The sequence below is a fragment of the Mus caroli genome, chromosome 13 (genome assembly GCF_900094665.2).
Source record: "Mus caroli chromosome 13, CAROLI_EIJ_v1.1, whole genome shotgun sequence".
NCBI classification, from domain to species: domain Eukaryota; kingdom Metazoa; phylum Chordata; class Mammalia; order Rodentia; family Muridae; genus Mus; species Mus caroli.
Window position 1 is genome coordinate 44,814,620 of NC_034582.1, and position 14,980 is coordinate 44,829,599.

General features: G+C 37.8%; 2 protein-coding genes across 3 annotated transcripts in view; one reads left to right on the plus strand and one right to left on the minus strand.

Annotated features, from left to right (window-relative positions):
- Window positions 1–14,980, minus strand: part of Cenpp (centromere protein P) — a 177,131-nt gene that overhangs the window by 120,311 nt on the left and 41,840 nt on the right. The gene's annotated exons all lie outside the window — the stretch shown is intronic.
- Omd (osteomodulin) lies at window positions 6,694–8,845 on the plus strand. The gene is made up of 2 exons (XM_029468186.1): window positions 6,694–7,641; window positions 8,289–8,845. The coding sequence occupies exons 1-2, from the start codon at window positions 6,702–6,704 to the stop codon at window positions 8,618–8,620; spliced, it is 1,272 nt and encodes a 423-aa protein (XP_029324046.1). The 5' UTR covers window positions 6,694–6,701; the 3' UTR covers window positions 8,621–8,845.

Here is a 14,980-nt window from a genome sequence, read left to right on the forward strand (position 1 = left end):
TACAGTAATTCAAAGGACAGCCCTGTCTGCACACTGAGTCACTGTGGAGTTTTAAGAAACTTCGCTAAAGAATTTAGGCATTTCTGATTCAGTTAAAGGATTGCCAATTCATCAATCCCTGAAACTAGAGCAATCTCAACAGGTATGATGATAAAGTAATTTTCAACTCTTAAAGAATGTATTCTTACTGTTACAAAAGTGTCTTAGGGTTGCTAAATATTAAATTAGACTGCACTTATTATAAAAGCTGGGGAAGCAAAATCTGGCTAAAAATTAAATTAAAATTTTGATTAAGCAAAATGTTCAAGCAAAAAGATCAGCAAGGTGAGTTTAAATTTCTGATTTAAAATGACTCAATAAGCCATATTTGTTTAGATTATTTTTTAAAATAAAACAGGACAAAGAGAAAGAATCTTCGGTTAAAGGAATCAATTTCTCTTTAGTTTCTTGGGTTTGTTTTTCTGCTCTTAATTTTAAATGACAAAAAGTTTGCTAAAAAATTTTGCTAAAAAAACACTTTGTTGAAATTTTTTCTACTGGGCAAATTTCTGATTTAGAATGTTTGTTTTCATTCGTATCATTCCCAAGACAGGAACATTTTGTCTGGTTATTAAAGGATTCTTAAGTTTAAGTTAATTACGGATTTAAATGTATTGTGCATGTATGTATGTATGTATGTATGTATGCATGCATGCATGTATTATTTTAACTGAGACACACTCTTTTTAATAACAAAAGACTAAATTTAAAGTTGTCTTAGACAAGAATTAAGAGGCACAGATGATCTTTATATCCTGGCTTCTATGTCCTATCAGTAAAACGGTTAACAGCTTTAAAACAGTGACATGCTATGATGCTTTTACCTTTAAGTTTCCAGAACTAAGTAAATTATAACACTTTTATTAATTTGGATTAGGATCTACATTCATTTAAAAACATGAGTGTTTTTCTTCAAGAGAAATGCTATGATAAAGATACTTATTGTGTTATATGCAAAATTCATATTAATGGATAATTTCTTAAATTTTACATTGTTGCTTTGCTTTATTTTTTCTTCATCTCTCATATTTCTAATAGACAATATAAGTAAGAAATATCACATGTTGTTATATAGAAATAAGTACAAAAGATAACAGCTAAGTTCTCTAACTTTTAATCATCTAAAGAAACCAGCATGGTGAATCCCTAGAGAAATAAACATTAACAGAGAAAGGCACTGCTAACAAGCCATAACCTGTGACTTAAGTCACTCATTCTATAGATCTTTGACTGCTTAGAGCAAGCGCACTGCACTGAGGCTTTGTTAAAACTTAGAGACTGGGAAATGAGATGACTCACAGTGAGTTACTCTGATGGTCTCTGAGTTATATTACAAAGAACAGGGCATAAATTGTAGAATATGGAAGCAAAAGTAACCAAATATGCTTAGCAATGACTAAAAAGAGACTCATTGGGTAAAATGAATTAAAATCACTAGAGAAAGAAGGTATCACAGTGGAAGAGAGGAAGACTAGTAAAGGACAGGATTTCAGTGGAAAAATGGCTCTCCAGGGAAATCTTCCTGAAGTGTTTACGAAGACCAAAAGGAGACAACATGAATCCTTCTATCATCAAAGGCCTTTGTTTTTGATGCTAAGTTAAGCTGCCAGGAAGTGTTATCGGGATTTCCTTTTCTTCCAATGTCTCAAACTCCTGAGCAACAGATTCTAATTCTAAAACATAAGGTTGCTTTTGATGACTGCTAAAGGTCTTCATACAAGGATAAAATCTTCACACAATGAAAAGACAGAGTGGATGCTCATGAGCAAGTGCGGCAGAACTTTAGAGTCCTTTGTGGCCTGGCTTGGTGCCACAGACCAGCTCTACTTCTTGGCTCTCAGTGCGAACTTTGGGAAAGCAGCCTCTAAGAATCTACTGCTAGCGGCTGTATTGGGGCTGAAATTAAGTAGCAAAAATGCTTTTAAAAGTTACTATAGCAAGTACAATAAAATCCTAAAAAAATTTCAAGTAAAATGTCACCAACAAAAGAGTAAAATGTGTAAGATTTTCCAAACCCATTTCTCCTAAAGTGCCAAAGTCTGGTTCAATCAATGTTTATCCCAGGAGGGTCAAGCCCTGGCCCTGCAGCACTCACTAACTATCCCCATTTAGTTATGGTTCATTTTCCAGTGTTGGTCTCTTCTAAACTGTTTGCTCTTCACGGAGAACGGACCCTGTTTTCATTTTCTCTTTATTTTTTTGTTCCCTAATTGCACATTGCCTCACAGGTAAGAATAATTTTAAAAAATGCAACCTTAAATAATCCAATTAAACCACTAATATTTATAAAATGCTGTACCAAGCATACAAGTACAGTATCTAGCTGAGTAACAACAGCAAGAAAATGATTACCCCAAAGCAGACTCTACTAAGAACATTGCAGGATGAAGATCATAGCACAAACATACTTCTTTATTAAATTAGGAATTCATTAGCAGAGTGCAAATTCCTTAGGAATTTAGACTCCTAGGTCCTGGCTTGTTGAACAGTTATTATTTCTAGGCATTTCCCACTTCCTAGGTCATGGTATTACTTATCTCTCTATTTGGAAATAATTACATCATTCATATGCAATTCTAGAGTTCTTCAAAGCACAGTTCCCATTCTATGTCATTCCTGAATTATACAGTAAAGAAAGAACAATTGATGCAATTATTTAGATTTGCTATACTTAAAAAATAATAATCATAGCCAGGTGGTGGTGCACACCTTTAATCCCAGCACTGGAGAGGCAGGGTCAGGCAAATCTCTGAGTGTGAGGTCATCCTGGTCTACAGAGTGAGTCCAGGACAGCCAGGGCTACACAGAGAAACTGTCTTCAAAAACAACAACAAAGGCTGGCGAAATGGCTCAGTGGGTAAGAGCACTGACTGCTCTTCTGAAGGTCCTGAGTTCAAATCCCAGCAACCACATGGTGGTTCACAACTGCCTATAATGAGATCTGACTCCCTCTTCTGGTGTGTCTGAAGTCAGCAACATATTGTACTTATGTATAATATATTATACATATTGTACTTATGTATAATAATAAATCTTTGGGCCGGAGCAAGCAGGGATTGAGCGAGTGGAGTTGACCAGAATGAGTGGAGTTGAGGTCCTAAAAAAAATTCCCAACAACCACATGAAGGTTCACAACCATCTGTACAACTACAGTGTACTCACATACATACATACATACACACACACATACATACATACATCATACATACATACATACATATATATACATACATACATACATACATCATACATACACACACATATACATACATGCATACAACAAAACCCCGCCAGCACTAGCACCACAACAATGTCACTAAGTATTTCAATTTGGTATTTTCTTAGAGATAAGAGTAAATACAATATACTAACTAGTACAAACAATTATTTAACACTTTTTAAAAAGCAAGGCAATCATCCAAAAAGAATGATGGGAAATGATGTTTTACAGCCAGAGACAAAACAAAAACACAAAACAAAACAAAACAAAACAAAACACCAACCTAGTAGTCTTGTCAGAGGAAAGAGCAGCCATGCCATACTTAAGGTCGTAGCCAAGAACTAAGAATGAGCCCAGTCAGCCCAGTTCTGTTTTTCCTTCTTCATATTTAGCTGTGTGAGTCAGAATGAGAGTAGAGAGGAAAGTCATTTGCCAGATGTAAAGAACTCAGAAAACCCAGGGAATGTGAAAAGAAGAAAGGAGAATAAAGAACTGCCGCATCTCAGGCAGAGGGAGCTTATGACTGCGGAAGTGTGGATGGAGGCAGTGAAGAACCGGTAGCATCACCATCACCTTAGATCCCTGACACTCAGGAACTACTTGTGGTTGGAGGCACTACTGAAGATATGGTCAGAGTGTGGGTTGTTCAAAATTCAGAATATGACCTCTGGTAATTAGCAGGCCCAGGACATGAGTATACACTCATGAAAGAACTGAGACAATAACATGGGAAGAAAAGAACAAATGGAGTTCTGTCAGAGAAATGATGAACTATTTTCTCAGTTATACCAATGGTGAAAAAGAGGAGTAGCATTCTAGAAGAATAAAATATAAATTATTTCATTAACACAAAGGGACGCTAGGAAATTTGTTTGTTCTCTCATAGAAACCCTAATGAGAAGAGTAGAGAAAAAAAGGTCTGTGAGGGGGGTAAAAAAACGCTTAAAATTTTCTTTTTTTATTTTTTATTTTCTAAATTTATTTTTTACACTCCATGTTTTATTTCCCCCCCTCATTTACCCTCCTATTGTTCCACATCCCACACCTCCTCCAACCCTACCCCATCTCCACGTGGATGTCCACAGCCCCCACCCCACCTGACCTCTAAACTCCCTGGAGCCTCCAGTCTCTTGAGGGTTAAGTGCATCATCTCTGAGTGAACATAGACCTGGAAGACCTCTACTGTATGTGTGTTGGGGGCCTCATATCAGCTGGTTTCAACTGGACAGCAGCTTTCAATTTGCTAAGAACTTTTACATGAATAGCTCATGTCATCCTAACTCAGATGGCTGAAGCAGTAAAGACTGCCTGAATTTTAGGAGGTGGAGACCATCCTAGTAGCACAGTGAGATCCTGTCTCAAAAACAAAACAAAACAAACAAACAAACAACAACAAAGTGAGAGTTTATCTTCTAGGTGAGATAAACAGAAAGACTAAGACAAGACACAAGATAAGTATGTAAGATAAAGAAGGCAAATATGGAGCTGGGGACACAGCCCAGACAGCAAGAGGACCTGAGCTCTGAGTGGGTTCCATACTAAAAAATAAAACAAAACCAGGTGTGGAGACCACATTTGTAATCCTAGTGCTTGGGAGGCAGAGATGGGCAGTCCCTTGGGTTCACTGGCCAGTCTACACAGTGAGAGATCTTATTTAAAAAAATTAAAAGTTGCCTAATGAATGAATGAGGTTGTCTTCTAGATTTCAAATGTACATGTGCTAGCACACACACATGAGGCAAGGCATAATTTAACTATCATTTCATATTACTAACAAATTTCACATTATTCTTCTGAGGAGATATTTTTTATTGAAAGTAGTACTACTGATCTCCAACTCATAAGCTCAAATGATCTGACCCCTAAGCAAGTGGGACTATTGGCATGAGCATATGTCCAGCAACTACAATTCGTATTTTCTTAATAAAGCAAGAGGCAGAATTATTAAATGGAAGAAATGAAAGTTAAGTCTTCAAACTACTTTTTTTATAACATACTCTACCCTTCTTCAAGTTTCATCAGAAATAACTGTTAATTATCTATAAAGCCTCCGGAGTCCTTACAATCCGACTCAATACAATATCCTTCAGTTACACTGCACTGTATGTCTCTCATCCTCCATTAGATTTCAAACTCCCAGGAGACTAGGATAGTGGCATTTTAATATCTATAATCCAAAGCCAGGCATGGTGACGCTCCCTGTAGTCTCAGTACCTGGGGACAGGAGGAGCTTGAGTTTTAGGCCAACCTCACCTAAATAAATAGCAAGCTTGAGGCCAACCAGGGATCTATGAGAACCTGTGTGGAAGGAAAAATGGAAGGAAGAAAGGGAGGAGGAATGGGGGGTAAGGAGAAGGGGAGGGAGGAGAGAAGGGAGGGAGAGCTCGCAGAAAACAGTGAACAGAAGGAGTGAGGGAGAGAACATGAAAATATTAATCCAAGAGAAATTGAAACTTTGCAGAAATATTTCCAAGAGGAAAATGTGAAGATATACATAGCCTTAGACAGGAAACAGGAAGAAATAAAAATGACAGTGTTTTCGAAATAAGTTACCACACAGAAAAGAATGTTCTTTTAATGAACAAGGATAGTATTTCAGTAACAGAAGTAGTAAGGAACAGATTTTGGTTTAATAAAAGTTTAACAGGCAAAGTTCTTTAAGTGTTCACATAGGTAGCAAACACCACTAATCGAGAAACGGCTGGCAAGAATGCCCAGCATTTACAGTGGAGGAAATACTAGAGTGTGGTTGAATGATGTTACACTAGAAACATCAGCATGTCTAGAAAACAAGACAACTGGGATTTTTTTGTTTTTAATCTTTAATCTGTTTTTACAGTCCAGTTGTTATCCCCCTCCCTTTCTACCCTCTGACTGTTCCAGAAAATCATGACTGTATAGCATTGTGTTTCACACATGTAATCTTAGCGCTTGGGAGGCAGAGGCAGAAATTCCTGTAATTTAAGGACAGGTTGGTTTTCATAGTAAATTCTAGTTAGTAAGAGATACAGAGGGAATCTGGTCTATAAAAAATAAAAGTAAACAAATAAAAGACAGTGATTACTTAGTAAAAAGTCCAGAAAGCACTCTTTTTTTTTTTTTTTTGAGACAGGGTTTCTCTATGTAGCCCTGGCTGTCCTGGAACTCAGTCTGTAGACCAGGCTGGCCTCGAACTCAGAAATTCGCCTGTCTCTGCCTCCCAAATCCTGGAATTAAAGGCGTGTGCCACCACACCCGGCCTGATTTCTGTTTAATGCAACATATTATTCTAAATTTCACAGGTACTTAAACATTCAATTTTCATTGGAACTTTACCCATACCGTCTGAATATTCTGCTATATATATATGCATCAACCTAATACATTTTATATGTGTCAGTTTATATGAGAATTATTCTGAGTATTAATCAATTTTCTCTTTGCAATAGGACAAGAAAAGAAAATGGGCTTTTTAAGTCCAATATATGTCCTTTTCTTCTGTTTTGGAGTTAGAGTATACTGCCAATATGAAGCTTACCGATGGGATGACGATTATGACCAAGAGCCAAATGAGGATCATGATCCAGAATTCCAATTTCATCAAAATATTGAATATGGAGTTCCCTTTTATAATAATATTTTAGGTTGTGCTAAGGAATGCTTCTGTCCAACTAACTTTCCAACATCAATGTACTGTGACAATCGTAAACTTAAGACTATCCCAATTATCCCAATGCACATTCAGCAACTCAACCTTCAGTTCAATGACATTGAGGCCGTGACTGCAAATTCATTCATCAATGCAACTCATCTTAAAGAAATTAACCTTAGCCACAACAAAATTAAATCTCAAAAGATTGATTATGGTGTGTTCGCTAAACTTTCAAATCTACAACAACTTCATCTAGAGCACAATAACCTAGAAGAATTTCCATTTCCACTTCCAAAATCTCTGGAAAGACTCCTTCTTGGTTATAATGAAATCTCCACACTTCCAACAAATGCCATGGACGGGCTGGTGAATGTGACTATGCTTGATCTCTGCTATAATCATCTTTCTGATTCAATGTTAAAAGAAAAGACCCTTTCCAAAATGGAAAAATTAATGCAGCTCAACCTATGTAATAACAGATTAGAATCAATGCCCCTTGGATTGCCTTCATCACTTATGTATCTATCATTAGAAAATAATTCAATTTCATCTATACCAGACAATTATTTTGACAAACTTCCAAAACTTCATGCTCTAAGAATATCACACAACAAACTGGAAGACATTCCATATGACATCTTTAATCTTTCCAATCTTATAGAACTCAACGTTGGACACAATAAATTGAAGCAAGCATTCTACATTCCAAGGAATTTGGAACATCTATACCTACAAAATAATGAAATAGAAAGTATGCAATTTTTTTTTGCATTTTTAAAAAAAGAACAAGAGTGGTATTTTTTGGGGGGGTGAGGGTGGGGTTGAGCCAAGATGTCTCTATGTCACCCTGGATGCCCTGGAACTTACTATGCAGACCAGGCTTGTCCTCAAACTAATAGATATATCCATCTGCCTCTGCCTCCCTAATGCTGAGATTAAAAGCACATGTACCAACATGGCTGATGAAAGAATGGTATTTTGACTCTTTATAAAGAATGAATTGTTAATAATCTATGCTTTACATAGTGATGAAAAGGGTTGCTTTGAGGTTGGCTAAGGAGATGGCAGATAGTGGCCGAGGGAATACCATTACTTTTATAGTCTTTTCTATTCAACTTGACCACTTTGTCTATTATTAGCAAGCAGTACTAGAGAGCTGCTTGGAAGACATATGACCTGGTTAGTAGCAATGTAGTTTTTCCTTTTACTCTTTTTTTAAAAGTAAGATTGCTTTTACTAGGAAGCACTTATATATTACTTATACAATCAGTAAAGCCAATCTGCTCATTTTTTATTTTGGTGATATGAAACATAAGTTTCACTTCATTTTAATAACAAAACCCAACCTGAAATTATAACCACAATATGCAGAATAAACTTTTGACTTGTATTTTTCAGGCATCAATGTGACAATGATATGTCCTTCTCCTGATCCAGTACACCATCACCATTTAACATACCTTCGTGTGGACCAAAATAAGCTGAAAGAACCAATAAGTTCATACATCTTCTTCTGCTTCCCTCGCATACACAGTATTTATTATGGTGAGCAGAGGAGTACTAACGGTGAAACAATTCAACTGAAGACCCAAGTTTTCAGGAGCTACCAAGAGGAGGAAGAGGAAGACGACCATGATAGTCAGGACAACACTCTTGAGGGTCAAGAAGTATCAGATGAGCACTATAATTCTCATTACTATGAGATGCAAGAGTGGCAAGATACTATATAGGTATACATTTATGCCTTCATAAAGCCTTACTAATTACAAATATAAACATGTAACTGCTCATAATAATATATCTACAAGTATGTGTTAGTATAAAGATCAGAACTGCATTTAAGATGTTGGTGAAAATGTCTTTACTTCATAGGTTTAGAGCTTACTAAAAATGATGCAAATCTTAAGAAATATAAAAATAGAATGGTAAGTGGGAATAAAAAAACTAAGCTCAAATGGCTTTGTATATTTTTTACACTTAGAAATATTATCATGCAAAACCATGTAAGGGCCAGCAAAATGGTTCAGCAGATAAAGCATTCACTACCAAGACTTTGAGTAGAGAGACTCAACTCCCGCAGGTTGTCAACTTTTCCTCTGCCACGTGTGGTAGTGTACATGTTCCTGACAATGACGATGATAAATTACATAAAATCCTCTTGAGTATGTCGTCACTTCCAATACTTTTCCTAGGGATGATCAAGTAAGTAACACTGCTGGTGAAGACAATAGCTGTCCTCTCCACCTGAAGGGGACATGAGACAATGGGGGAATGTTGACTTAACAGTAGTCTTTCACACAAGAAAGATGACTTTTAGTGGCTTTCACACTTGTATTTTTATTCTATTCTCCTCTCCTCTCCTCTCCTCTCCTCTCCTCTCCTTTCTCTCTTCCCCCCACCCCCTGCCTCCTCTCTCCTCTGTCCCCTCTCCCACTCTCTCTCCTCCCCTTCTCTCTGAGACAGGGTTTCTCTGTGTAGTCCTAGCTGTTCTGGAACTTGCTCTGTAGACCTGGCTGACCTAAATACTTCCCTGTACCTCTGCCTCCTGAGTGATGAGACCAAAAGTGCATGCTACATTTGTATTTCTAATAAGATATGCAGCACTGGTTCAGCACTGAGAATGGAATGTTTTGACGTTCTGAGTTACCATCCTAAGATCTAAGGCAAAAATTTCAGGAACATGAGTGCTCTTTTCTCAGAGGACCAGATGAAACAAATTATCTGAGACGTGAGATACAGCTAGGAGTAGAGCCTTAGACACGTCACGCCTGTCAGGCCTCTGGCCACTCTTTGCTAGTGACTGTGTGAGAATGTATCATTCACATTCTTCAGTTCATTTTTAACATATTTTAAGTAAGCTTTAAGGTGAATATTCTAACTGTTGTGATGAATTCTTTTATTTAGCAGGCATCAATGCTTCACAGAACTCCCATTAAAAAGGAACAAATATAAATCTGGGTATGCCAATAAAAAGAATCAAAAACCACATGATAAAAGTTCAGACAAGGCACAATAAACAGATGTGTACACTATAATTTGGAAGTATCTGTTCAAACTTGTGAGTGCTGAGAAGCCTCTATTGCTTTTTCTAGTTTGAGTAGGTTGTTAGCATTAGCAGAAGAAAACACTCACCTGCCCACAAGTGCAAAGTTGACAATGTATAATGGATATAAACAAAACTCCACCCACTCATTTAAACATCCACATCAAGTTATTTAGGGAAGGTGTAACAGTGAGAGATAAGGAATCACAATGAATGACTGTGACCAAAAAAAAAAAAAAAAAAAGGGAAGCCCAAGAGTCAACTACTAGCGACATGAGCTAGGCATCCCTGTGATATAAGACTTAAGGTCCAGTTGATTCTTCTGAAATATTTCAATATAGGATTATAAATGCAATTATTCTTTAACCATAGAAATGTGATACTGTGAGTGTCAAAAAATGAGCAAGATCAGACTATCTTTCTAACTTCTATCATTTTAAAATTTAAAGAGTCATTAAAGAAATGCAAACCAAAACCACAATAGAAGATTAGCTTTTCTCACTATAATGGTTACTTCCAAAAAACCAACCAATAACACCCACTGGTGAGAACACAAAGATTGGACCCTCACACAGCTGACAGAAAATGGCGCAGAAATTTGGAAACTTCCAGTTGGGTACCAATGAATCAACATTTCTTCTTCTGGGTACATGCCCAAGAGACTTAACAAAGGTTCACACCAAAGTCTGCCCACGACCATCCATAGCATGGGTTTACCATGAAAGAGCTAGGGAATCCCACTGAGATAGAAATCTTCAGTACAGGCTACATTGCATATTAGAAGCAAGTTGGTGAATTCTTCTGACAAATGGAGATTCTCCACAGATACTTAAAAGTTACATTCATACAAGAATTTATCAGGGCCTGGGAAATAGGGGGGGGGGTTTGTGGTATTGCATTATTCACTAGAGCAGACCCCCCTGGTGCTAGCTTTCACAAGGCTCAAAGGAGTAGCACTAATTGTGATTAGGGTGTGAAATCCTTAGCTGTCATTAGCTGACCCTAGGCAAGACTGCTTTATCTTTACTGTAAATATTTACCTAGTTACTGTAAGTCCTTTTGAAGTCATTCCTTTGTTTTGTGTCAGGTAACTTCAATGTACTTTGCCTGCTGTGACATCCTACCCTTTATATTCTGTAGTATATAAGACTGGTGTTCACTTTGTGACATTACATTCAGATTCTACACAATCTCCTGTGTGCATCTGTCTGTCATTTCCACTGACTCCTTGCCCACCTGCAACTAGAGACCCCGTTCCACACAGACAAAGGGACCAGGAGGATCTGAAGCATACGCATACACACACACACACACACACACACAAAGGCTAAACTGTGCTTGGACACACTAAGAAAACATGTCTATCATAACAAAATTCCAAGATTAGTCAACAGAAATAAACACATTTAGCTTTTAGAAAGGAAACGAAAATAAAAGATCCTTCAGAAATATCCTCAAATACTATTGTTTGAAAATATCTAGTCTGTGTGTAAATATTACTTGAAGCACAGATTGTAAACGTATTCCTTAACTTAATGACTACTAAGCTAAAATACAGATGCGTGTGTATCATATAACACATTTAACCAGCTCCAGGAGGGAAGAAAGCATAAAAGGAAGAAAGGGGGAAAAAATTCTCAACTCATCTATAGACTTTTTGTGTTATAAAGAATTCCTATGTCCCCAAGGATGGCTGGAACTACAATTCTGGTTTCCTGATTCCAAACACATGGTTTTCCTTCTAAATCTTAGAAATAAAGTAAAAAAGCAGCTGGAAACAAGATTACAGCATAGCAGGTCAAAGTCCCAAGTCTCTTTCTTGCATGCTCCAATATCCTACAAGGATGTTACTCTAGTTGAAGTAACTGTACTTGGTATAACTAAGCAGTGCTCGAAGTAGCATGGCACCAGGCACACTCCTTTCATCACTAAGTGTTCAGACTGTGAATATATTAGACACCAAAGGAAAAGAAGTAAAATCATAGATAAACTACTAGGGGAAAAAAAGCATGTTCTCATCCTCCCATTGCACCATAACCCACGTTCCCTTGTCGGTAAAGTACTTACACTCTCATCCCTTTCATGTGAACAAGAGATCTATGTTGACATAAACACATGAGATTTAAGACAGTAAGCCTGCTATAAGGTCTCTCTCAGAATATTGGATTTAAAAAGTCTTAAGTATCTACTAACTCAGTAGTTCTCACAGGTAGTTTTAAAATATAATTTATTTTTATTTATATTTGTGGCACAAGTGCCTGTCACATAGTGCCTGAGGGAGTCAGAAGAGGGAACTGGGACCCTGGAGTTGGAGTTACAGGTGCCTGTGATCTGCTCAACTTGGGTGTTACAATCCTAATTTATGTCCCTTGGAAGAGCAGTAAGTACTCTTAACTGCTAAACCATCTCTCCTGCTGCAAAAAGGTATCACCCATCTGACAGCTAGCGTGCATAGCGAGGTGATAGGTAGCTTTTAGGTTTTCTTTTTTTTTTAAAGGCTTTTGTTTTTTAATTTTTTTAAAGTTTCTTTAGAATTTTTAATAGTTTAAAAACATTTATTTATTTAATGTATATGAATATATGAGTATGGCATTGGATCCCATTACAGATGGTTGTAAGACACCATGTGGTTGCTAGGATTTGAACTCAGGACCTCTGAAGAACAGTCAGTCCTCTTAACTGGTGAGGCATCTTTCCAGCCCTTGTTTTGTAATTCTGGAGACAGGCTCTCATTATGTATAGCCTTGGCTAGCTTAGAATTAAACAAACAAAACAAAACAAAACAAAACAACAACAACAACAACAACAAACCTGCCTGACTCTGCCTCCCAAGCGTTGGGATTAAAGACAGGCTCTACCATGACTGACATTTAGCAGTATCAGGAGATTTATTTCGTTTTTCCACTGGGGACTACTGCTACTTGCATCTAATGAGTAGAGAGACAAGGTACTTTACAAACACACTCAGTACACATACACTAGCCCACAACAAAGAACAATCAGATCCAAAGTAACAATACAGAGGCCAAAGAACTCTATAGTAATTAAAATATGGTTCAATGGGTATAGAAAGTGAGCCTCCTTGGAACCGGAGAGATGGGTCAGTGGTTAAAAGCACTTGTTACTCTTCCAGAGGACCATGTTCAATTCCCAACTCTCTATGTAGGCTCATGGCTTTAACTCTAGTTCCAGGTGGTCTGACCCTCTCTTCTGGACTCTTTGGGTATCAAGCTTGTAGGTGGCACAGAGATACACATGCAGACAAAATATCTACCACATAAACTTGAGAGGGGGAGCTGGGAAGGAAGTGGCTACTGAGGTAATCAAAACTGTGACCTCAGAGAAGTATTCTGAATCTAAACCACAGTTTCCTACAAAGTCAGATGATGATATTGAAGACGGAGAAAATAACAACTCACTGAGTAGTTACGGTTTGTCTTAGGGTTTCCATTGCTATGAAGAGACACCAGGACCAAGGCAACTCTTATGAAGGACATTTAATTGGAGCTGGCTTACAGGTTCTGAGTTCAGTCCATTATTATCATAGAGGGAAGCATGGCAGTGTCCAGGTAGGCAAGGCACTGGAGGAGTTGAGTGCCATCTTGTTCTGAAGGCAATCAGAAGACTGTCTTCCAGGGTGCTAGGAGGAGGATCTCAAAACCCATCCTATGGTGACACACTTCTTCTAACAAGGCCACACCTATCCCAACAAGGTCACACTTCCTAATAGAGCCACTTCCTGGGCCAAGCATAATTTAAATCACCACATGGTTTCTGTTAGTATATTTTCTGTGTCTGTCTATCTCTCCCCACCTCTCTCTGTCTCTCTCCCTGACCCCCTCTCTCTTTCTAGAAACCCCTTGGATCTTCAATGTTTTTCTTTCTTTCCTCCTTTCTTCCTTCCTTTCCTTTCTTTGAGATAAGGTTTCACTATGTAGTCTTGACTGGCCTAGAACTCACTATCTAGATCAGGCTGGCTCAAAGAGATCTGCCTGTGTTGGCCTGCATCCTGGGATTAATGGCAAGCCTGATATCTGTTTTTAAGAGCAAGGTCTCAAATAGTTTAGATAGCTTAGAACTCACTAAGTAGTGAACAACCTTGAACTTTTGGTCCTTCTGTGCCTATCTCACAAGCGCTAAGGTTACATATGGGTGCCACCATACCCATCTTATGCATGGGTGGCAATGGAACTCAGGGCTTCTTGAATATTAGGCAAACACTCTATTAACTGAGCTACATGCTATCCGGGAAATTTAATTCCACTGAGCACATTTTTAGTTGCGTACTGCTGAGAAACAATTAGGAGGAAGAAGCACAGACTAATGAGGTACCCTTAAAAAATAAAGCCCCTCTAAGGCATCAAGGGTACTGCAACAGGGTTACCTAAACAAATGTCATAGAGCAAATTCTTATAGGATAGGATGTCTGCTCTAAAACATTCAGCAGCTTTCACATTTAATAGAGAAAGTTAAGGAATTTTCTACCAGAATGTAACATTTCTTTCTGAAATGGAAAACAACCTGAGCTCCCAGCAGTTCTATAGGGAACAGGATCTAGGGGCTCTGGCTTTCTCTAAAGAGTGGTTGAACTTGGCTTTATCTTCCCAGAAGTGATTATACTATCTTTGTTGTGGATGAGACTGGTCACACACAATAGTTTTAGGGGTTGATTAACCATGTCAGAAAGACCACTTACAGGACTTAGAATGGGGGCTTAGGCTATGCACAATTAGTCAGCTGAACAATCAGTTCATCCAAAGCATACTCTAGACTCTGTTCCAGCACCTCTGTGCCTGGGTTTTACTTGGATCTCTGTCCTAGGTCAGCCACAACCATTAGTTGAACTTTCTTTAGTGACTTCTAATTCCTTTCAGAAAATTGAACACAGTTCCTCTGCAAGAACAAGTGCTCTACACTGCTGAGCTATCTCTCCAGCCCCCATGCTCTATTTTAAATATTTATCCACATTTTGCTTTAGGAAAAATAATTGTGACTACTCAAGTGCCAAAGAATAATAAAAATAAAAGTAATTGGGGGGCATAGTAAT